Genomic DNA, 25,357 nt, shown 5'->3' with positions numbered 1-25,357 from the left:
CCCACGGGAGCTCACCTCAGGCCCCAGCTCTCTGATCTAACGCGCTGCGGCGGGAGGCCACCCATGCGCCTCACACGCCGTCACTACCGCTCCCCTGCCACCTGGCACGTATCTGTGTGCCGGTAGGAAAAATAATGAGTTGATCTGCGGCGGTAATGCCGGCAGCAGTGGTCCCCAGGGCTGGTATTGGCACCGTCGGGCCTGGCGTTAGCCGTCCCTGCCCCGGCGGCCTGCCCACGCCATAGCGGGTGACACCAGGCCCGGCACTGCAGAAGGCGGGACCCCGCGGCAGCGAGTGCGGGGGCAGCCGCCACCCCGGAGCACGAGCTTTGCCCCGTGTCACCTGCCAGGGCGCAGGGGGCAAAAAACTGCCACTTGGGAGGCGAAAACAGCCCGCAGCCGCCGCGGCCCCCCCCCGGCCGGGCGGCGGCGCGGCCACTGGGGCTCACGCGAGGAGGCGGCGGGGGCGGAGCAGCAGCGCGCTCCCGCCGCCGCCGGCGCTTGTCCCTCGGCGGCCGCCGTACTGGCAGCTCCTCCCGCCGCTGACGGGCTGCGGCTGCGCGCTGCAGTTCGGCGCGCGCTTTTCAACCGCCATGAGCCTCTGGGCTGACAAGTACCGGCCCGGCTCCCTCGGCCGGCTGGACTACCACCGCGAGCAGGCTGCGCAGCTCCGCAACCTGGTGAGGGGGTGCCCGGGCCCGTCCGGTGGCCCTCGGCGGCCACCCTGGCGGCCTCTGCCCGCCGCGGCCTCCCGCCGTGGGACGCCTGAGGCGGGCCCGCCACCGAGTCCTCCCCTCCCCGCAGCGGGGATCGTCCTGGGGCCGGGGCTCGGCGGCCTGTGACACTGCTCCCGCGCGTCTGCAGGGTTTGGGCTGGGCGCTGCCCCGCTGTGCAGGCCCCGGCCTTCGGGGCAGCGTGCCCCGCTCCGCAGCCTCGCCTTGACGCTGAGGAAAAGGCTGCGAGGAAATGAGCGCCATGCCTTTCTGAGGAGCGGTGTGCGTCAGTGCTTCTGCTGGTTTCAGCCGGGAACGACCGGTGCCTCTGAAAGCAGGGTTTAGCTTGTTTGCTTAAAAGTTAGCTGAAGTTTTTAAGGGGAGCAGCTGGGAATAAAAGTCAGGACTATCTAATTGCTTGGCTGTACTGGCTTCTCTTTGCTAGACCCCGGGATGATTCACTCCCTCAGTGTTTCTCTCTGATCGTTGTAAACTCTTGATTGTGGGGTTTGGTCAGATGTTCTCCGGGCCGTGCTTTTTAGCTTTTTCAAGAAACAAACTCCTAACTTTATGTAAATGCAGGCTATCACTTATTTGCTTATGTTAAAGGCTTGCAAGTGAAACAGCAAAATAATTATATATATGCATATATACCATAATTATGTATGTGTACATCTGCTTTAAACTTTGTTTTAACCCTTTTTTACAGCTGTGTTTATTGCAGCTATCACGCTAGAAACCCTGGAAAACATGTAGATGTTGGAGTGTTTTTTTGTTGGATTTGGGGCTTGTTTTGTTGTTTGGTGGGGGTTTTGGGTTTGGGACTTTTTGTTTGGGTTTTTTTTATTATTTTTTTATAGGGGTGAGGTGTTTGCAGTTAAATGAGTTACTTGGCAGTTCTACTTCTAGGTGTTGTGTTGTAACTGACCTGGAAAAATTATTTCATGTAAACTTGGGTGAGAATGAAAGGGTGAATAATCTCTCATAAGGAAAATATTGTTGTAGCTAACTAATCTTGTTGCTTTGTGTTCAGGTTCAGTGTGGTGACTTCCCTCATCTGCTGGTATATGGACCTTCAGGAGCTGGAAAAAAGACAAGAATAATGTGTTTGTTAAGGGAATTATATGGTGCAGGAGTGGAAAAACTGAGGATTGAGCATCAGAGTATAACGGTAAAAAAAAAATGCCCTATCTGCATTGAAGTAGAGTGGATATTTGTATACTGGTGTGTTTCTGTTGTGAGGCCTTTAAAACTCAAATATAAACTTTTTTTTTTCACTCAGTATCTTCAAACTCTTCTATGTAATTAATCAGACTAGTTTGGTTACATGAGCAAATACTTTTTGCCAGATGTTCTTGTTCCTTAGGTCTTCATGGGTGGGAAGATGTGGGTTGGTTTTTTGTTTTCTGTGACTGGTTGGTTGTTTTTGGGTTTTTTTTGGAGGTGTGCTGTTTGTTTTTTACAGGTGGGTTTGGACAATACCATGAGTTGTGATAGACTAGATCTCAACTAGGTGTATAGAATTGAATTAATTTTTAAAATAAGGGTTATTTTACAGATAATTAGCACTGCTTTTTGCATATACATAAGTTTTAACTTGTCACTATGAGAATGAGAAAACAATTTCAGTATTAGAATTTTTTTTTTGCTTAGTTGTTTATTATTAAAAGGTTATATTATCAATTCATATAATCCTTGTTATGGAACGCTTAACCAGCAAGGAGTTATCGAGCTTCATTGATAAGTAGGTTAGTTAATGCTTGCTTCTTAATTCACAGTAGTGAAACTAATACAATACTTGGACTGGATGATAGAAACATAGAATATATTTAACTATTCAGACCCAAAGTCATTGGTGATATAAATACTAGTGTTTTATTTAAACAAGGTGTAGACTTGAAATCCTTCACCAAGAGAAGTAAACAGCCTTTTAAGGCTTGTCCAGTGGTTTTCCCTGCAAAACTTTTCTTTGGAGGGACAAAGTATCACTTACTTTGAACAGCTGAATCCAATAATAAGACTTCTTGTTACAAACCTCAGTAACTGCAGCATGCGGTGACTTGTGCTATGTGTTGCTATAATAACCATTACTGTTATTATTTTACTGGCTGGCTGATGTGTCAGTACTCCTGTTCTCCTTTGGAGGTGGGGTTGGAGGGTAGGAGATCTGTAAGTCTAATGCATCAGCAGTTCTTTGATCTCTGTGACTTCTGATTTGTCTGTGACCTAGCTGGTTATCATCTGTAAGGTATTTTGCATCAGATTTCTAGAACACTCCTGAATTTTAATATACTTACATTCTACATAGGCACCTTCTAAAAAGAAAATTGAAATTAGCACCATTGCAAGTAATTATCACCTTGAAGTTAACCCAAGGTAAGTGTACAGTAGAAATGTTTCACTTCAAATATAAGCTGCTGGTCATATTGCAAACGGTTTCAACCTGGCTATATAAGGGACTAACTGCCCAATGTATTGCCTGAGCAAATTAGATAATGGTTTATGGATTTGGACTGGACTGCAGATGGGAGCAGGGAGAAGATTTTTAATTAACAGCTCTAAATGAAAAAAATTTGGATTGCTCTAGACTAAAGACAGTAATGTTCTGCTTAACTAGCCACGTGAGCATGCTGATGTTGAGAACTGGGTGACAGAAACATCTGGATTCATAGATCTAACCATTTAAGTTGAAACTGAGAACTTATATTAGAACTAACACCTCCCCCTATTGTTAGTTCTCTCACAAATAAAAAATCGTGATTTGAATGTAAGCAAGGTTTACTCAGTAACTCTTTAAGAGTTCAGAGCATGGGAAAGAACATGACGACAAAATAACTGGGAATCTTGTCATGAGCAAGGTCGGATCTTGATTTAAAAGACAGAAGCTGTAATAGTATACTGTATGTCATGTTTGACAGTTGTGAAATTGCTGGTGATAATTCACTGACACAAAGTAATTACTTGTATTTACCTAAATACTTTTAATGTTGCTTTAGACCACATGAGTGTGTCATTGTGTACTAGAAGGCTTTGGTTATGTTGGCTTATTTGTCTGGGTTGCAATTATAAGAAAGTGTGTATCCCAAAGTAACTGTGCTAATTGCTAAACCTTTTTTCATGTTGCTCTAGAAGTTATTCTCATGGACCACGTCTCCTTTAAAATCTTGTTTTGCAGCTAATCTCTGCCTACTGATTAGTGAATATCTGCTGGTATTCTAATACAGACCAAAGTAATTAAGACTGAACTTTTATTTGTAATTAACTGTTTGAATATGGCATTTTGGTGATATAAAATATGACTGATCGATCTTCTGCTCTGATAACCTAATACTACTAATACTTCTGTTACTCTTCATGGAGTACTTATAGCTTGAAACGTATATTTAAAGTAAAATAGAATTATTTTATAAAAATCCTGAAAGTGTAGAACTGTATATAATAGTAGTGCTGAGTTTTGGTTAAGAATAAATATATTAATTCATCAACTTTAAGTGATCAAGCAATTGTCATGTTTGTGTCAGACCAGACGGTGAACCTGCATGTGCTATGCTATAGCCTGTGCAGTTTGATTGAATTATAATACTGTCAAGTCATGTTGTGTCTTAAGTAACATGGGACATGATAAATGGCCAACAGGGAAAGAAAATTAACTTCTGGAAAGGACTCTGCAGACATGGAATTTATTATGAAACTTTATTAGATGGAACTGTTCTTTTATTCTCCAAAAGGAAGATGTTGACTGAATTCTAAAGTGTTGTCTGCTGGTCATTTGACAGGCTTGGGTAGATGCTTTGAAATGGGTTCTCCTGATTAAGTGTGTAGTGAAAGAATAAGGAACAATAAAAATTAAACTCTTGTGTGGTAACTGCCTTTGTTCATTTTTTTCGTGGAATGTTTGGTGTGGTCATATAATACCAAGGATAATCTTTCACCATGCAATTATAACTGGGTTTTCTGTTACTGCAGATAATAACTTATCTTTAAACATTAGGAAACTATCATAATCACTTTCCATTTCCAAAAACTAGCCTAGCTTTTAAGTAGAGCCTGCTTGTTTCATCCTGCTTTTTGTTTTCCACAGTGTAATAAAGGTCTGTTCCCTTGCTGAAGGACATATCTCTGTGGTCAAAGTCAGTGTAGCCTATTCAAGAGATTGTGAACTGTTGAGCTAATACACTTCTGGCTGTTCTGCTGCTTTCTCTTTGACAAGAACAGGGAGGGTCTGGTTGAGTGGTGACTAGAACTAGATGGACAAATGCCTTTTCATTAGCTTGCCAGTGAAATATTGCAACTACTGCTGCGTCTGTGAAGGTGTCTGGGATGCTAAAGAGTGAGGTTTTTTTCTCTTAGAAGGCAGGAAATCATAGGAAGATACTAGATTTCCTCTTGCCTTTTCTCCTATCACTACAGTAGCACTGCACAGCTTTCTCAGTCCCCAGGTTAGTAGCTTCAGCTAGTTTGGCTCAGATTTGACAACCAATGAGGACTGACTTGCAAGCTAGATTACTGCAAAAAGCAAAGAAAAAGAGGAGAAAAGCTAACCATCCATGCTGTAATAGTATCTCGCTATCAGTCTTTTACTAGTAGCTCTTTGTAACTTGAGTGTGCCTGCCATTCAAGTTTATTAAGCATATAGGTTGTTCGTAGTGTATCTACATCAGTCTTTTGAGTCAGGCATCCTATTATGTGGTTAGGCTTAATTTTTCTTCCCATAATGGATAAAAATGTTCATATTGTGGATCTTTGCCCAAATTGTAGGTAACAAAAGTTTAGACTTCTCATACCAGAAAGATAAGTTCTAATTTAATGATTTAATAAACCATTTGAGAACTGTTTAGCTACTTCCCAATACGGTGCTACTAATGCAGCTGTGCCTGCATAAGCTTTAGTTTGTTTTTGTTATTGGGAAGGTAACTTTCAAGAAAGTACGTGTGTTGAGCTTAATTGTAACCCCAACAGCTTCTGAATTCTTTTGGCGTTCTTGTTCAGCCAGTTGACCCAAGGGGCTGCTTAGGAGGATGTATTTTGTATGCAATATAAAGTTGTTTTAAAGCAAGCTTTATTTATATTCCTGATACAGTGATGCAGGAAACAATGACCGTGTAGTAATTCAGGAGCTCTTGAAGACAGTAGCACAGTCCCAACAGCTTGAGACAAGTACTCAACGAGACTTTAAAGGTGAGTAAAAACAGTTGAAACCAGTTAAAATCCCTCTTAAGCTTGTTTTTTCAGAGATGTCAGCTGACTGTTCTGTTTGCACCTGTATATTCCACGAAGGCACACATGAACCTTTCCCAAATTAAACAACTTCCCATTTTTCTTCCACTGTGGAAATACCTTGAGTGGTTAAATACTCAGCATGAAGTAGTCTCTTCTGTTGGTTTCTTATGAGGACAGGGTGTAGTTGAATGACTGTGGCTGGGCAGAGGGAGCTTGGATGCCTGCTGTCTTTTTTCCAAGTCTACCACTGAAATGCACTGTAACTTTAGTTTAATGATCTACAGTAGTAGTTGAATTATGAGTGACTGAGGCTTAATATTGAGATGATGGGCAGGATAACCTGGCAAATGGTGGTGATATTAAGTATTAGCTGCTTATTTGTAATGTTTTGGGTCATGAGCTGTCTTAGGCAGAAAGTTTAAAAGCATTTTATCATAGAGTATGGAAGGACACTGGGTAAGAAAATGAAGAAGGCTTTTGTTGCATTCACTAAGACATGTTTTGCTACAAGGCTTACTTTTCCTTCCCATGACTAAATTCAAAGCAAAATCAGAACTATATAACAAGAGATTGAAGGAGAGAAGAAATCTTGACAGAGTAGAGCAGAAATTAGTTGAAAATGCCATGGATTTAGTACTTTGTCTCATCACTTCACTATTCTCAGGAAATACTGCACTTCACCTAAGCTGCTAGGCAGTGATTGGTTCTACCAGTTAGTGATTTATATATCCTTACAGCTGCAGTCATAGCACGTACCTCAGAGTATCTGGTAAGCTGGCTGGTCTCCTTTAGGCTGTGTATATAACCAGAAGAGAAATGGGAGTAATGTGCTGACTTGTTCCTCCAGGCTGTTCTCACTGGACCATTCACAGTACTGAAATGAGCCATCTGTGAGTTGCCTGTGGAGGAACCTGCAGAAGGCTAGGTTAGCTGCTTGATGTTAGGTATCTCGTGATTGTTCTGAAGCATTTTATAAAAATACATTTTTCTTTTAAAAGACTATGGAAAGGTGCTGCAGCTACAATAACAGGGCAGCTTTCTACTGCTCCTTTTTTAAGACATTGGCTTTTAAATATACAATGTATTGAGAGGAGGGTCTTCAAGAAATTTTTACTTTTTGGTATGTCCTTAGCCATAATTTTTTTTGCATTTCTTACTTGAAAATTTTAAAAGTTACTCTACTAATTAGTAGAGTGAAATCAAAGTGAAAGCTTCTACACCCACCTGGATTATTTCTTGGCACTGAAGTGTTTCAGGCTGTGTTCTGAAGAAATTGACTTTCCAGGACATGAATATAGGGTGTGAAGGATCAGAAGATTATACAGTCAAAAAGGCACACAGGTTGTCTTAATTTTTATTTTCCTGCCTGTGGAACCATGTTGCCTTTTTCTGCTTGTATCACTTATTTTGGTATTATCACTTGTATGTCAAAGTACTCATTTTCTTAGAAAGGCTTGATATTAATAAAAAACCTCCACTATTTTTAATCCTTTTTCAGTGGTGCTGTTAACAGAAGTGGACAAACTCACTAAAGATGCTCAGCATGCTTTGCGAAGAACAATGGAGAAGTACATGGCGACGTGCAGGTTGATCTTGTGCTGCAACTCCATGTCAAAAATTATAGGACCTATTCAAAGCCGGTGCCTGGCTGTACGAGTGCCTGCTCCCAGCATTGAAGATGTGTGTTGAAACAATCAAAAATAAGTTATTTAAAAGTTCTTACTAGATAAATTCTTGCTGTGGATTTATGAGGTATTTTTCTTCCACAAATGTACCTAGTTTTGCTTTGTGGTGGGTGACTTCTCAAGCATGTCTTTTGAAAGACTGGTCCATCTCTGTTCCAGAAGTGGTTCTGACAGGAGAATCTGTAGATGCTAAACTGTTCACAAAGTGTTGCTCTCACTGTTTTCTGTCTAGATCTGTCACGTCTTGTCCAGTGTGTGTAAGAAAGAAGGCCTGACTCTTCCTCAGGAATTGGCTCAAAGGCTTGCAGAGAAATCTGGCAGAAATCTTCGTAAAGCACTGCTTATGTGTGAGTCCTGCAGAGTACAACAGTAAGTCACTCGTAAAAATTAATATAAATTACTCTGACACATACATGAACTTGCTTCGGAGGCCTTGTTAGAATAGGTGACGGTTTGCTTTGATTTTAATTTTTTAAATATATTATTATGTAGGTATCCTTTTACTGCTGATCAAGACATTCCTGAGATGGACTGGGAAGTTTATTTGAGAGAAACTGCAAATGCTATTGTCAGTGAACAGACACCACAAAAGTAGGTGATTACACTTGCTTGCAGCTATAAATTATGCTTTTGGTGTACTCTCAAACCTAAAAATAATGCTCTAATTAAGAATATGACATCTTTACTTTAGTTCTATGTAATTTTCTGGCATTTCTACTGGAGCTGGTACTTAGCTACTTTGCAGCCAGAGGAAGTCAGCTTTAAAACTACCAGAGGAGGCTTAATGATCTTCAGGAACTGAAACTATTACTGGTTTTCTCTGTTGAAGCTTTGTAATCAAAATTGAGCGTAAGCTTAGTTGCATGTCATGCTATCTTGTCTTTTGGGTTGGTTTTTTTTGTTGTTGTTGTGTGGAGGGCATTGTTTTACTTAAGGCTTCTGGTTCACAAACACACCATTTGTAAAAGAATTGGAAGTGAGAAACCATCACTTATTTCAAGGTCATTAGGAGATGCCCCCTTTATCCATCTTGGCATCATATTCCTGGTGTGATCCTTTTAGTCTGTTCCTTAGGTTAGGTGAGATGTCACTTAAATTCTTGTAATTTAAATTAAATAACTTTAGTCTGACCTCCTGATACCAAAGTTGAGAATTGGTGTCGTGTCACTTTCTACCACCTAATCATCTTACTCCCTCTTGTAAACAATGAAACTGGAAAACAGTGTAAATGAGTCTTGTTCTAATGAATTTTGTGCTGTCTTCTCACTTGAGCATGAATAATAATTTAGATATTAAGATATTTAATAAATAAGATAAATATTTAGATATTAAGAGGAGTTAAAGGGAGACAAGCCTGAGACAAATTCTAATAGTCTTGTAGCTTCTAGATTAACCGAGACCATTGTAACTTACGTATATGTAACTTACCATACTGGTTTGAGTAAAAGGTGTTACATAGTGTTTGAATTGAAACAGACTGACTTGTGCAGTGCTTTTTGGTTTACAACAACACACAAAACCAAAACAAAAAACACACTTGGGTTGACTCTTCTCCTGCAGCATATTTCACAAATAGTGAAAACACATTAGTATGCTTTGGGGACATACTTCTGATGTTTTTGTGGTGTCTTTCCAACAGGCTTTTAGAGGTCCGTGGACGGCTTTATGAACTCCTGACACACTGTATTCCTCCTGAGATTATAATGAAGGTAATTCAGCTATCTAGCTCTTAATGTGTTACTTATAATGCTTTGACAGTCTCAGTTTGAGTTTAAAAAGACAAAACCCCACACCAGAACATCACAAATAATCCAAATATTGATGAAAAGCTGTGACCTTTCCAAACAGACGTGAGTGACCAAGAGATACTTTTCTCTTGTGTTTCTTTCCACTGGAGTAGCCAAAATGGTTCAGATTATTGCTCTGAAGGAGTAATTAAAGATCTTGTTCCTGCAAACACTGATACATGGCATTCAATTCTCATGATCCTCAGTCGATACACTAGACTGTCTAGTTAGGTTCATGTCCTAATATGTTTAGGCATGATGGCTTTGAGTTGTGTAGATTTTGTGGTCAGGAAGACTCTTTAATTCAGAAAATGTTTAGTTTATTTTTGTTGCAGGCTTCCTTCTTCACACCTCTGAATGGTTTAGTAAAACTTGTTCTGTGACCACAGCACAGCAGCATTATAGCTGAGTAAAAATAAAGGAGGACGTGCTTTGTCCCCCTGAAGACTCCTCAGGCCAGTTTCTGAATCGAAACATAGGCATGTTTTATGGGCTAATTTTGATATGATTTGTTTTCTTTTTACAAAAGCTTTGGTTTTATAAGTTCAGAATTTGCTGTGTCCTAGAGAGGCTTGCTGAAGGATGCTAGACCAACAGGCCTCTTCAAAGACAGAAGCCATCTTGGGAGGAAAAAAAAGTAAATGGAATGTACATGTTATTATTTTAGCCAGAATGGAAGGATGCTGAAGAAAAGTAGAGCAGAACAAAGATTAAAGCTAATATTTGCAACTTACCGTAGGTGCGCTTTGCCATCAGACATAATTACAAGACAATAAATTTCTTTTCATGTGAACTGATTTCTGCTTTCTGACAGTTAGGTAGTTAGATGCTTTTTTAACCTTCCTTTCTTAGGGTAGGTTAGTGGATCCTGCGTTGCCCTGTTGGGGGATTGTTGTTGTTAGGCCAAAGGTGGATGTTCTCTACCCACTCAACAAACTTGAAATGGTCTAGAGATGCTTCTTATTTAATTGTGATTGTTTTAATAGATTTGCAATGATTTTATTGCAGACTTAGATTGAAAATAAGGCACTTCTGGGGTTTTTTGTCAAGTATCTTGTGTATGTTGGTACATACAAATGTATGTAAACAAATATACTTAAATTTTAAATGAGCCCTTTCCTTGTTACTTGTTAATGTTCTTTCTCTTTGTGGTCAATGCTGTTGAGATACGAAGTGATTCTAATATACTTGCTGTCTTGGTAAAAATGGGCCATGTGCCTGCATGCAACAGAAGTTAAAGTATTTGGAGATGAGGTTAATTTATCATCTTTATTAAGGTATAAGTAGTTCCAGTGTATGACATTTTTTCTTATCTAAGAACAGAATAGGTAACATTTATTTTGGTATGAGGAATTTGTCTTGAAAGAAAGTTCTGAAGGGATGTGGTTCCATGAATCTAGTTCTGTCAAATAGGTGGTGTAATGATTCTTGAATGTCTCTTCCGTTGGATTCATGAATGAACTGTTGGTCATAGCTTGGCTATTTTCAGAGAAACGAGGTTATCCTCTTAACAAAAAAAAAAATAGGTAACTTTACAAATACTGTCCTGTTTGTTTGGGTTTTTTTCCCCTTTTAGGGCCTCCTGACAGAACTTCTAAATAACTGTGATGGGCAACTGAAAGGAGAAGTTGCACAGATGGCAGCCTTCTATGAACACCGCCTGCAACTGGGCAGCAAAGCCATTTATCATCTGGAAGCATTTGTTGCAAAGTTTATGGCAATTTACAAGAAGTTTATGGAGGATGGACTGGATGACATGATTTTCTAACTCTGATGCCCAAAGTTGTACACAGAATGTTGTGTCATGATGCCAACGTTGTAAATGTCTGCTTGTCCATGCTTGATTGCTTGTGGGTCTACTTCAAAATCAAATACTTTATTTTGCTATTAATAGTAAACTAAAGAATGGTATTTGTTCAGGTTTAGAAATGAGATGGCTTGTTTGACAACCACAACTCTGTCTTTAGATCCATACAAAAATACATTAGCTTTTCAGAAAGAAAACGAGTTGCCTTGTAAGAAGTATAAGATCATAGTCACTTTGCATTATTTTTAAGCTGACATTAAACAGAGAACATGGCTGCTGCATGCTTGCCTTTTGATTGTTCCTGGGCAAGGCTGTAAGGAAAAGATGGTTGTTCCAGTGTGAGCATCTATGTTCTGCCTGCCGATTTGTGTATCTCACTGGCTGCTTTTATTTTAGCCACAATGTTTTCTGACTTTTGTTTGTAAGCAATTGCATTGAAACTGTGGATGAGAAATACTTTTGTGTTGCTTGTAAACCAGTTTGGCAACACGGACAATTTGTTTAGAAGGAATATACCTGTATAAAGCAAGTCCACTTGCTGTCTGACACTTTCATGTTTACCTCAACATACATTATGCTGTTGAGGTAAAGATTATTCCTTTGCCTGTGGTTTAGCAAGTGTAACATTTCAACTTTTAACAAATACTCTCACCTGTTAAATTGATGAGACACTTCAAAAATGGCAATACATCGTAAAAATATGAACAACTGAAATGTTCAGTTAGTGTTTTATACTATTTGTGAGTATCCATACCCTCCCCCAGGGTAAGACTAAAGGCTGCCACTGAAGTTTAAAGGAAAAAAAACAATAAACACAAAAAAACCCAGCACCCCACAACCCCTCAAAATAATAAAAAAGTCTCAACCAACACCGTCTATGCTACTTCATATTGCAAGTCTTTCATGTGTTATGTCTATGTGCTGTAATACCCTAAAAATGACTGAATGCATGCCCTTTGTGACTTTGCTCTGATAATTTAGGCTATTACTAGATAGTATTTAAAGAGAAAGTGAATTAAATATTTTCCTGTTCTCTTCCTTCCCCCTCACTTTTTTTTTTTTGTTAGCAGGGAAGGGTTGTTTATTTGGGGTTTTTTTTTGTCAGATGCTAGAGCCCTTCCGCTAGTAATTTATAAAGGAAGAATCTCACTAGTCCTAACACTGTCCTCCCGTTTAAAATGTACAAAAGGCAGCATTAATCCTTGAAGAGGTAGTGTCACTGCCATTCTTGGGAACTTGACTATTCAGTGTGTGGTGTTAATGCACAGCTTGCCTTCAGATTCATTCTCAGCACAATGGTGCTCAACTGGTCTCCTTAAAACTGAAGAAGTCTAGAATTTTGGATTTTTTTTTCCCTCAATCTGCTTTTGTCACCCAAATCCACAGCACTGGTAGCTTCTCAGATGTGAGTCTTGACTGTCAGAGATCCTGGAAAACCATGAAATTAATCAGCGAGAGTGGAAAGGGGTACTTAAATCCATTACAAAGAAGAGCACAATAATGGTAGAAGGGGTGTAATTACCACATGTACAAATTACCCGCTCTTTCAGGAGCTGAGTCTTATCTGCTACTTTTTAGAAGCTGAACAAACTAACCATTTGCCTGCCACAAGTATAGTGTGTGATGACACAGAACTGTAAGTTCAAAAGATGAAACGCTCCCACCCCCCCAAAAAAACCCATACCAAAAAAAACCCCAACAAAAAACAACACCAACACCCAAAAAAGGAAGAAGAGGAACATATGTAGGGATTTGTGACGTGCAATTGAAGTGCCCAGGGACAGTATTGCTGTGGAGGCTGGAGGAGGCAGGAGCTGGATTGCAGGGTTAGTCGGAGGAGGCAGAGAAGCAGCCTGCTCTGATTTGTCCAGAAGACTGAAACCCCAACATAAACCTCTCCATAGGTGTTCTTGTTGCCACTTGTTGGAAGTTTCATGTTGATCATGTTCTACCTGGAATGAATCGAGAGTAGTCAAGGATGGAAAAATGGGACAATGGCCAGGGGTCACTGGGAGAGGAAGCAGCTACCCCTGCTCCTGAAAGCCAGCATTTCCCTCTGCTGACGCTGCTCCTGCCTCTTATCTGCCACAGTCTAGAACACACAAATTTAAACACATGGGCACAGTATGTTCTAACTCTCCACACGCATTTTTCCTTCCTACAGTAATTTTTAAGGCAATTTTGCCTTAGTATCCATAGCAGGTTCTCCAGGGAAGCGGTCACAGCACCAAGCCTGTTGGAGTTCAAGGAGTGTGGATGATGCTCTTACTCTTTGGTAGTTCTGCGGGGAGGAGGGTGTTGGACTCAAGGATCCTTAAGGGTCCCTTCCAACTTGAAATATTTTGTGATAATGATCAGTAAGTGTTGTGCTTTTTGGCGACATCTTAGAGGCTAACCATCTTGGATGCCGCTTCTCCTCCCTTTTGGGTAGCTGTAGCCCTTGCTTAGAGACAGTGTGATGCAGAACTGAGGTCCTGGGCTGTTCTGAAGGAAGCAGGGACCAGTAACCCTCACCCCTCCTACTATGTACTGACAAATGAGGCTGATGGAAACGTATGAGCCAGTGGCTGTCAGAAACTAAAAAGGAATTTGCCATTTTTTGCCCTCATGAGGCTACCATATAACCCTTTTATCAGAAAAAGAGAACCTTAGCCTGGCAAGCAAGGGTGCCCCGGGGTGGGGATGGCTGCCCCCACAGCCTGCATCCACACAGCCCAGCGACAGCGCTGTGCCGGACCTGCGCTGAGCACTGCACACCTGCTTCACAGATCAAGTGGGAGGAGGCGGTGCAGAGAGACTTTGAAACGGTGAATAGCACAGGACCAGCCTCTAGATGATCCATTTCTTCAGCTGATTTCATCTTTTGAGACCTGCTTAGAATTGCTTGCTGAGAGGATTACCCTTGCTTTCATCCAGCATCACCTCCTGCTACTTCCAAATGAAAACTCCAGGCTGCTTCCACCTGAGTGGGACTTAAGCACTGAACAAGTCTAAAAGGTTGCAGAGGAGTCAGCTTCACGCTCCCACAGAATGCCAGAGGTGAAAGTGATTTTAAAAAAGTGATCAATAAACTAAAGGCAGCAACTACTTTCACTAAAACTTTCTCTGCTCTGCAAAGATCAGCTGTGCAAAGGGTGAGTGGGGCATTCAGGCTTTGCTCCCTGTTTCTGAAGTCCAAGTGTTAACTTCTGTGAGAAATGTTATTTTAAAAATCACATTATTTTTAGACAGCTATGGTAAACAACTCTACTTGAGCATTAATCATAAAAAACATATGGTGTGATTGGAAGACTGATTTGTATAATGTATTTTGTTAAATAAATTCATATGAGCAAAGCTGATGTGAGGATTGTCCCCTTCTCTACCAAAGAAGTACCCTGATTATCATAAGGTAGAAGGTAAGGTAGATAAGAGTTCATTATCACAAATTTTCCTGCCAGTGCAGGGAATTGAAGATTATTACAGTTCATTGATATAAAATAATAGCTGTAATTTGTCTTGCTGGAAAGAGCTGTGGTATGCCTGAGCAGCCTTTAATCCTTCTTGCTTAACATTTTTTGTGTGCGCTAACAATTAATGCTGTATGAATTTGTTGCATTGGATTTTAATCAATGACCCAAACCAGTCTCCAGAGTTGTAATCTGCTAAACAAAAGTTGTCTTAACATGACGGTGAAATGCGTTTCTATTTCTTGCAGGTCAAAATACTTGTCTTGATGTTTATATTTCATAAGGAGGGAAGGAATGTAAATATGTAAGCATACAAAAGAAATTAACCTCTAGTGTCAAGTGTGCCCTGCGGAGTATGTCATGCAAGTTGCATGTCAGGAATTAGTTGCACATCACAAAATAACCAAGATTAAAAGAGTTTGTCGTTAACTTCAAAATGTTGGGGAGTTGACTCAGAACTTTCTCTGTTATCAAAACTGAAATTATTTTCTGTCCAAATTAGCTAGGACAACTGGGGCCTAACCCTTCTTCTTTTTTTTTTTTTTAAAGCAGTGGATGCTTTGCTTGTCTGAAAAATGAGCTCAATCCTCTCACAGGTTTTCTTCTGTGGTTGTGTACAGTGTGTGTGCTGAACTTCTGGAAGAAATGTTATACTCTGTTTCAGCAGTCCTGGAGCTAATAAATATTGTTCCAATCATTTAAGCATTAGGCGGTATCTCAGCGGGGATGGGTTTGGCATCTCTTAAATAGGAGTGAGACATAAGAGAATGCAAGCAGGAGTGTGAAGCATATAACTCCACCACTGACACCACTGGTCCATCTGCATTTCTCCTAGTGGAGTTGCTGGGGCACCCATCACCACCTCTGTCCTGGCACATTCTGGGAGCTAATCTTCAGCCCTGTCCCAAGACATGAAGTAGATGTTGGTCTTTCATTATGGAGCCTGTCTTAGGAACAAGATGCTATGAGATACCGTCTTAAGTGCTGGACCACAGCTAAGATTGCAATCCTCTGCTTCCCTGCGGTAATGCAGTGGCTGGGAGAGTCCTTGCTGCCATGCCACAGTACTCCATCAAAATCAGTGACTCTGTTTTGCTGTCAAGGGAAACTTCTGCCTTTTATGCAATGAGGTACTTTATCAGGTATGTGTCCCTGATAGTCCTTTAAGTGACTTTCAGCTCTTTATCAAAACTACAGCTTCTTAGTCCCATGGAAGTCCTGCAGTGACTTCTAATTCTTTCTCAGGGACCATCACACAAAATTTAGTCACAATATTCACAGAACCATAGAATCATAGAATGGTTTGGATTGGAAGGAACCTTCAAAGATCATCTAGTTCCAACCCCCCTGCCAGGGACAGGGACACCTTCCACTAGACCAGGTTGCTCAAAGCCCCATCCAGCCTGGCCTTGAGCGCATCCAGGGATGGGGCACCCACAACTTTTCTCATAGTGCCTCACCACCCTCACAGTTAAAAATTTCTTCCTGATATCTAATCTAAATCTGCCCTCTTTCAGTTTAAAGCCATTCCCCCTTGTCCTTTCACTACATGTCCTTGTAAAATGTCCCTCCCCAGCTTTCCTGTAGGGCCCCTTGAGGTACTGGACTCCCCAGAGCCTTCTCTTCTCCAGGCTGAACCACCCCAACTCTCTCAGCCTGTCTTTATAGGAGAGGTGCTCCAGCCCTCTGATCATCTTTTGGCCCTCCTCTGGATTCACTCCCACAGGTCCATGTCCTTCTTCTGTTGGGGGACCCAGTGCTGAATGCAGTGCTCTGGGTGGGGTCTCACAAGAGCAGAGTAGAAAGTGAGAATCACCTCCCTCAGCCTGCTGGCCACGCTTCTTTTGATGCAGCCCAGGCTATGGTTGGCTTTCTCGACTGCAAGTGCACATTGCCATGTCGTGTTGAGCTTCTTGTCTACCAACACCCTGCAGTCCTTCTCCTCAGGGCTGCTCTCAGTCCATACTCTGCCCAGCCTGCATTAGTGCTTGGGATTGCCCTGACCCAGGTGCAGGACCTTGCACTTGGCCTTGTTGAACTTCATAAGGTTCACACGGGCCCACCGCTCAAGCCTGGCAAGGTCCCTCTGGATGGCATCCCTTCCCTCCAGTGTGTTGACCTCACCAAGCAGCTTAGTGTTGCCAGCAAACTTGCTGAAGGGGCACTCAGTCCCACTGTCCATGTCACTGACAAAGATGTTGAACAGCGCCCATCCAAATGCTGATCCCTGAGGAATGCCACTTGTCACTGGTCACTTGGACATCGAGCAGTTGACAGCAACTCTTTCAGTGCCACCATCCAGCCAATTCCACTGTAAAGACAAGGATTTTGTGTGGGACAGTGTCAAGTGCTTTGCACAAGTTCAGGTAGATGTCAGTTGCTCTTCCCTTATCCACCAGTGATGTAACCCTGTCATAGAAGGCCACCAGATTTGTCAGGCATGGTTTGCTTTTAGTGAAGCCATGTTGGCTGTTCACCAATCACCTCCTTACTTTCAATGTGCCTTAGCATGGTTTCCAGAAGGATCTGCTCCATGACCTTGCCGGGTACAGAGGTGAGACTGACTGGCCTGTAGTTCCCTGGGTCCTCCTTGTCTCCCTTTTTAAAAGTGGGGGTTATGTTTCCCCTTTTCCACTCGGTGGGAAGTTCACTGGACTGCCACAGCTTCTCAAATAGGATGGATAGTGGCTTAGCCACTTCATCTGCCAGTTCCCTCAGGACCCATGGATGCATCTCATCAGGTCCCGTGGACTTGTGCACCTTCAGGTTCCTTAGATGGTCTCAGACCTGATCTTCTCCTACAATGGGTGGTTCTTCATTCTCCTAGTCCCTGCCTTTGCCTTCTGTGACTTGGGTGGCATAGCTGGAGCACTTGCTGGTGAAGGCTGAGGCAAAGAAGTCATTGAGTACCTCAGCCTTCTCCATATCCTGGATAACCAGGTCTCCTGTTTACTTCTAGAGAAAGCCACATTTTCCCTAATCTTCCTTTTATTGCTGACATACCTACAGAAGCTTTTCTTGTTGCCCTTGACATCCCTGGCCAGATTTAATTCTATCAGGGCTTTAGCTTTCCCAATCTGGTCTCTGGCTGCTTGCACAATTTCTCAGTATTCCTCCCAGGCTACCTGCCCTTGCTTCCACAATCTGTAGCCTTCCTTTTTGTGCTTGAGTTTGTCCAAAAGCTCCTTGTTCATCCATGCAGGCCTCCTGGCATTTTTGCCCGATTCCTTTTTGTTGAGATGCATTGCTTCTGAGGTTGGAGGAGGTGATCCTTGAATATTAACCAGCTTTTCGTGCCCGTCTTCCCTCCAGGGCTTTATCCCATGGTACTCTAGCAAGCAGATATCTGAAGAGGCCAAACTCTGCTCTCCTGAAGTCCAGGGCAGCAAGCTTCCTGTGTGCTCTCCTTGCTGCACTAAGGATCTTGAACTCCACTATTTCATGGTCACTGCAGCCAAGGCTGCCCTTGAGCTTCAGATCCCCCACCAGCCCCTCCTTTTTGGTGAGAACAAGGTCCAGCACCTCTCCTCTTTTGCTCCTCTATCACTTGGAGAAGGAAGTTATCATCAACCATCCTAGGAACCTCCTGGATTGCTTATGCCCTGCTGTGCTGTCCTTCCCACAGATATTGGGGTGGTTGAAGTTCCCCCACAAGGACCAGGGCTTGTGAATACGGGGCTGGTCCTACCTATAGAAGGCCTCACCTGCTTGGTTTTCCTGATTGGGCAGCCTGTAGCAGACCCCTACTATAATGTCACTTGTCTCTGCTGTCCCTTTAATCCTCACCCGTAAGCTCTCGGTCAGCTCCTCATCCATCCCCAGGCAGAGCTCCATGTGCTCCAGCTGGTCGTTGACATAAAGGGCAATACCCCTTCTTTGTCTCCTGTGCCTGTCCCTCCTAAAGAGCCTGTATCCTTCTATTCCAACACTCCAGTCATTGCAGCCATCCCACCACGTCTGTGCCATGTCAATAAGATCATAGCCCTGAAGGCTATGATAAAAATATTACTGTTTTTCTACACAGACTTCTCAGTGTTATTCCCAAAACAATTTCATGCCATGATAATTGCTGGAGTGCAGGTTCCTAGCTCTACTTTGTTCATGCTATCTTCTGCCCAGGGTTCCTTTGAATTCTGTCTGTGCTGCCCTCAAGATTTCTGCTCCTTTTCAGGTCCCCTTCTCACCTGGTTTGCAAAGGAAGCTGAAATAAGTGAAGTAGATTTCCAAGAAGAAAGGTAGCTGGAACTAGCAGGAGCTGGTTTGAGAGTGGCTGGGGACAGGTAGAGGAGGTCATCTACCAGAAAGCATGAAGACAAGGGGCGGGGGGCTTTAGGCACTTGGACACACAAGGACAGCTTGAAGACAGGGAGATGTCTCTCTGCTTGGGAAGCATCTGCCTAGGCAAGGATCTACAAATATTCCTTGTAGGAGGTGAGCAAAGCTGATGCTTTTCCAAAGGCTGGAGTACTCAGCCAGAAGTGGGAGAGCTGGAATTCTGCCCTTGCTCCGTCTAAAAAGATTTAAACTCATGTGATTAATTTTGTTTCCAATTAATAGGTTTATTTTAATGTTACTTGTTAATGCATTTTACTGTCACCTAGCAGTGCACTTAGGAGGAAAGTTAGAGGTTAAAAATAGCAGTTACAATTCTGCCTCCTCCATGATGGAAATAATAATATTGTGTATCAGTGGCTGGAGTCCCTGTCTTTCCCACCCAACCATTCATTTGAAGACCACATGAGATTTGCTGAGTCAGTGGTCTGCACAGGTCTGCACTTGAGGGAAACAGGAACACTGGCGTCTCTTAAAATAGTAATAAAAAGGCAAATTGACTGGAATTTCTGAAAATTATGGTCAGTGAATTAGCTACTGCCTATTATTTGTAATTCACATCCAGCTCACTCATCTGCCTTCCCCACCAGCCCATGGGGTTGGTAGGGCTCAGGCGGGGGCAACTCCACCCCTTCCACTGGTGTAGTTCACTTCAGGCAAGGTTCATGGGCTAGAGAAGAAAAGTAAGCTAAAGAGCCTGGTTTGGTGCATGAGAAGGGACTCAGGAGAGGAGTCATCCTGGGACATGCCTTTGGCTACCGTATGCCCAAGAACAGAAAAAAAAAAACCCAGGTGGTTTCTGCATGTTTCCATGCCCTAGAACATGGGACCTTCAGGTAGCCCCAGCACTTCTTCTCCTCCTCAAAGCTCCAGGCTGCTATGTCCATCAAACTGCCCTGCTTTACAGCCATTAATGCCCAGGTCCTCCCGACTGGCACAGTCAATGCTTCCCAACCCAGAGCTGCTGTCTTCTATTCCCCCATGTCCTAGAGCTCTGTTTTCATGAGGACACCCCAAGTTCAGCAGGTGTAGTTCTCCAACCAGCCTTAAATCTTCCCTTTCTTAATCTTCCCTACACCTCCCCAGTCTCTTTGGCTATGGCTGACAAGACCACAGGATAACAGCTCCTCAGTAACCTTTCCGTTGAAAGACAAGGTCTGCCTCTTGTCTCTGGTGCTGTAGGTTGGAAGGGACCTCTGGAGGTTGCCTTGTCCAACCCTCTGCTCTGAGGAGGTCCAGCCTGCTCAGCCCTCACCAGCCAAGGTTTCAGTATCTCCAAGGACACAGAATCCATCACCCCTCTCGACAGCTTGTTTCACTGCCCTCACGTGGAAAACCTTTCCCTAATTTTCTTATTCTAAAAATTTCTAACTGGAACTTTCCTTTACACATTTGAGCTCAGCCAGGAGATCGCCAGTCAGCTGAGCCCCACTCAGTTATGTTGGCCTTCTGCCGCATCTGCTCAACTTTCCCCACGTGAAATGGAAAGTTCCTGTGCTTGGAAGACGTTGTGCTCCAACACGTAGTAGACCAGCAGGCTGCAGTAGAAGATATTTTCAATTTTTATTCACAAACTTGAATATAGGGGTGAAGAGAAAGTGCTGGTGGAGGAAAAAGAAGCTGCTGGGCCTTATGAGTAGGAAGCTTGCATTTTGCTAGCCAGACTGGTTTTGTAGAAGGTGTCTTTTCTGTTCAGGTTCCCATAAAGGCTCTATGGCAACTCTGGCATGGCTTACTGTTAAAATACCTTCCTTGGGTATTTTTAACCTCTTTTCAAACCACTGTATACAGTTATAAAGAGCAAAGTCTGGGTATGGGGCAATTGAAGACTGAGAGATGGAGACCTACTGTCCTGCGACCTCTCTTGCGAGATCTAGTGTTTCTACAAATAATTTTTCTTGGCTTTGCCTGGGACAATTTATTTTGCTATATTAAATATGATGCTTTTAGTTGAAAGTCTGTGACAGCCAGTGAATGGCACAGTTTCACTAGAGCTATATGTTGCCAATGTGGGCTTTCACTGCGAGCAAGCTGGTGTTCTTTTTTAAACTTGCAATAGCATGTTCATGTCAAGTGACTTGTTGTGCCAAATTATGAAGGTGACACTTAGCACAGTCCTGGTTACAATGAGAACTGAAAGGCATGCTGGTAAAGCACACGTTTTGAGAAATCCATGGAACATTTTCTGTGCTTTTTACCACTTGGAATTCTTCTGCAAAATGTTGTTTTCAGTCTTAAGTGAGAAGGAAGGAAAGGAAATCAGGACCCCCATCAAAGAGAAGAAAGAAAGGAGTCAGAATGACAAAGCAGACAAGGACAGACCCTGGGGGAAGACAGGTATACTCATTAATTGTATTTACATTTCAAAGACAAGCTAACTGCAGTGTTCTCAATCATACCCTATGCTTGGGTTCCCTGCCACACACCGTGAATAATAAATGCACTTTAGAGGATAGAATAAGTGACCCAATAGGCTTCTTACACTTTTAATTTCATGGGCAACCTTAATTTGAGAGGTCAGTATAAATGCCTATGGTAAGTGACAATTTTAGGTCATTAATTACTAATTAAGACAGAAGACAAGATGCTGGCTAAGGCACTTTCAAATAGATCACAGATAACCTTGCAGGAGCTGATTAACTCAAAAAGAACACCTCCTTAGGTGATAGCTACCAAATCATACTTGGAACAATTTTTGAAATTAAAAAGGATGAGGGAAAAGGATTTATGAAACCCTTGGCTGAGTTCTCTCTGGAGAAAGAATTTTGATAATAAGTGGGATTAGCTGTTTGCCAATTAGCAGACAATTAAAAGAAAGACATTTACCCAGCGGGCAAAAATCTTTTACGATAGACTCAGGCTCATCAAACCTGTTTATGCCAAAGGAGGGCAAACAGTGCTACACTTAGAGTGTTTTAGGTCTAGGGATGCGAGCAGCCGTGGCTGCTGCTACCATGCCAACTTCACGTGGGCTGCGTGGGACTCAACGTGATAGTGTTTAACGTGGCAAGCACAGAACAAAGGACCACAGGCTGTGCTTGTGGATGCTGTGATGGCTGTGGAAAATTCCCGGGGGTCCACAAAAGAAATTAGGAACAGCACAGCCACTGTCTGTGGAGAGCACTGAGACATCTCTAATTTTTAGGGGAATTTATAGGGACATGCAAATCAGGAAAACCTAGAATTATTAATGTTAGCATCTGTAAAGGTGATCATCACTAGCAGATGAGAGTGTCAAACATTGAAAGTTTTTCTGAAAGTGTCCTTTGGACAGCTGAGGCCTCAAATGACCATTGATTCCGAGTGGCAGACACTGTAACGAAGAGCTGAGCTAGGCTGCTGCTTTTTGTCTTTTTTCTCCCAATTTAACAATGAATTTTTGTGCATGGTTCCTACAAAATAGGGATGTGTAGATAGCACTGCTTGGCCAAAAGGTGGGGACAGGAGAGAATCTGTCTGATTTTACTGTTGTTCATCATTTTTTCCATCCCCAGAACTTAAAAGATTCCTAGGTAGGATCCATCTCTCCTAACTGAAGCATCCAAGGATCAGTGTTTAAGGCTGAGCTCCTCTCTAAGCAACTTCCACAAGCAATAGAAAGAGATGAGCAGGTGTTGCACATAAGCTCTCTAATGCCAATAGCTCCTCAAGGTGTATTTCATGGTTCATCTCCTAAAGGGGCTATTACTTGCCATTAACTCCACAGGCAATATGGAGCACAAAGCTAGACTTACATAAAGATCTGCGCTCTAGATGCCTAAATAAGGCCAGCAAAATTGTACCTTTTGATTCTAAAATCCAGCTCAGAACACCAAAGAACACAAGAGGAAAACAAATTAGGACCAAGCACTGCTCAGAGTGCACAGCATTTCCCTGCTGTATCCCTTGGCACAAGGCAGTGCCTACCCTGAGGACTACAAATGCAGGCTGTGATGTAGAAATGAAGGAATGAACTCAGTCCTGGTTTTGCTACCAGCATCCTGATCAAGATCAAAATGAGAATTTAAAGTAGAGCTTATGGCTTTATAACATTTGTGACATGCATAAATGTGAGGAAGTATTAAGACATGATCCTTTCAACTAAATCCATGTTCTTACCTTCTCTCCCTGGATAGTCAGTGTCCCTTCCCAGGGCAGCTGTGTTTGCAGGAGGCTGAATTTACTCTGTTCCCAGGAAGCACTCAGCACCCTCCAGAGGCAACCATCATGAGTGGAAGCCATCCTGTGTGGAAGCAGGTCTAACCCATGCTTTAGACAGCACTGAACTACACGAAGAGTGGGCCTTTGCTGTTTGTTTCATTCAAAACAAGAGCATTAACTCCTTGTTGAAGTGGAAGACTGCTGTTAGAGCCCCTGACTGTTGTCCAGAGATTAAAATTCTTTTCAGTTAAGCTAGTACATCCCTGTGATATGGAACTTGTGTGGGAATGCCTAACCCAGAGCAGACAGATGGGGTACCAGCATTAGGAGAAATCTAGTGGCGACTCATTTCACCCTAGGGACAAACTGGAGATAATGAGTGCCCTTCCTTTAGGGAATGCTGGAGCAAGCTAAAACCTTCCAAGTCAGGTTCAGTTAAAATACCTGTGTTCATTTCCAGGAAAACTAAATGTCAGGTGTGCTTGAGGGCAAGGGCTGGCAGCTACGATCAGAAGCATTTTTCGGGTGCATTGTGGTGGGTTAACAGCCTGTTGAACTGTAGGAGCAGACATGATGGAGAGACTCAGCTGCAATGTGCTGCTGCTCCTTAGTGCAACCTCAAGCTGCACTGAAAAAGAGGGAGATGCTGTTAAGTCCTTCTGGCAATGGAGCAAGTGTACAAAATGAAGGGAATAGTGTCGTCAGAGCTGAATGGCGGCAACGTTTTGTGACTGAAAATTATTTTCTTCACTTGCACAATACTAACATTTGGGGGGGGGGAAAGGAGCACTGCAGAGGCAGTCATTACAGATGGAGGAGACTGATTAGCCCCTCTAGCTTTTCCACCTGAAAATACAAGATGTACTATGATACTGTCAATGCGAACGCCATGGGAGGAAGCAAAGGAAATGTGATTACAGATATTATATCCAAATTGAATTAAAGCTGCATTAAAAACCTCAGATTACTGCATGGTTCCATGCTATGTTTGAAAACATGATATGCATCAGCTACTGACAGACATGTAAAGAACATGCAGGGGCTTATTCTCAGAAAACAAGTTTGATCTCTAGCTTGCTGATTCACAAATCCACAGAAAGAAAGGCAGGATGTAAAATTATGGACAGATGTCCCCAGCACATAAATAATCGTCCGCAAAACAGCTGTGTTGTTTGTTTTTTTTTGTTTGTTTTTCTTCCAGATATTTACTCTACATTGCAACCTGAAGCAAAATTAATTACTTCAGTTTCTTTATCTATAAAAATTGGATAATGAATCTGATCTTCTTTGCAAAAGGTGAATCTGCAGATAAAAGCATTAGTATTGCAGGCTGATGTTAAATATTTTCTCAGCTGACTAGCGGTCACTGGAACACTTTCCTATTCTCACTCAGATTTAAATGAGTTATTAAACCCTTCTGACTTCTAGTTTTGCTGGCAGGGAGAAAGAGCAATCCTTAAGCTGGTTTATCATATTTATATATGCTGTATCCTTAAGCAGACATGTCAAGCTCACTTTTAGGAACTATGGGTTTTGGGGGTCATACAGGGAGGCAAATATCTCTTTGCTTTCTTGGCTGTGACTGCTACAAGGCAATGAAAAAGATCTCTAAGCTATGACAGTGTCATGAGTTACTGCCTCTGCCACGAGGGCTCTGTACACCTAGTAATTCTCATAAAAGACTGTCTGTCTTGTATGACTGGAAGTATCATATAGGCTGACAAAGCGAACTGTAATAAAATAGTGCATCTTTCAATTACTTCCTGCATTATGTTACATCAAGTGGCAGAGTAGAATAAATTTTAAAATAAAAAGTTGACATGAATGATTATATAGTAACAAAGACTTTTAATACACATGTAAAAAATAATCCAGCAATCACCTTCCGACTGTATTTTACCTATTTTCAAGCAACAAAACACAGCTGGCAGCAGTTTATGAAAAGGGATCAGTATGCTAAAATGTGCTCATACAGTCTGAAATAATAACTCTAGAAAAAAAGTTTCAATAGAGGTGTATTTTAAGAACAAAATCAAAGAAAACAAAGTCACAGAACCTGAGAGTTTCAAAGCAGACTCCTCCTCATATGTCTCTCTCACCCCCAAAACAAACTCAAGGCTATAAAAAGCTTCAGGAAAGATTTTCAAAGGCCCTCGCTTTCAAAAGGAAGAAAGCCCCTAAGTATTCCCTGTGCATTTCAATAGGGAAATTTCCCCTAGATCTT

General features: G+C 42.2%; 1 protein-coding gene across 1 annotated transcript; it reads left to right on the top strand.

Annotated features, from left to right (window-relative positions):
• The first annotated feature begins 521 nt into the window (after positions 1-521).
• On the top strand, positions 522-12,250 carry RFC3 (replication factor C subunit 3). The gene is made up of 9 exons (XM_055801539.1): positions 522-680; positions 1,747-1,884; positions 3,022-3,089; positions 5,794-5,891; positions 7,432-7,613; positions 7,851-7,987; positions 8,111-8,209; positions 9,258-9,327; positions 10,982-12,250. The coding sequence occupies exons 1-9, from the start codon at positions 594-596 to the stop codon at positions 11,171-11,173; spliced, it is 1,071 nt and encodes a 356-aa protein (XP_055657514.1). The 5' UTR covers positions 522-593; the 3' UTR covers positions 11,174-12,250.
• Positions 12,251-25,357: the final 13,107 nt, after the last annotated feature.

This window comes from Falco peregrinus, chromosome 4 (assembly GCF_023634155.1).
Source record: "Falco peregrinus isolate bFalPer1 chromosome 4, bFalPer1.pri, whole genome shotgun sequence".
Lineage (NCBI taxonomy): Eukaryota > Metazoa > Chordata > Aves > Falconiformes > Falconidae > Falco > Falco peregrinus.
The sequence above is the reverse complement of the archived record's forward strand: the minus strand, read 5'-3'. Positions and strand labels throughout refer to the sequence as shown.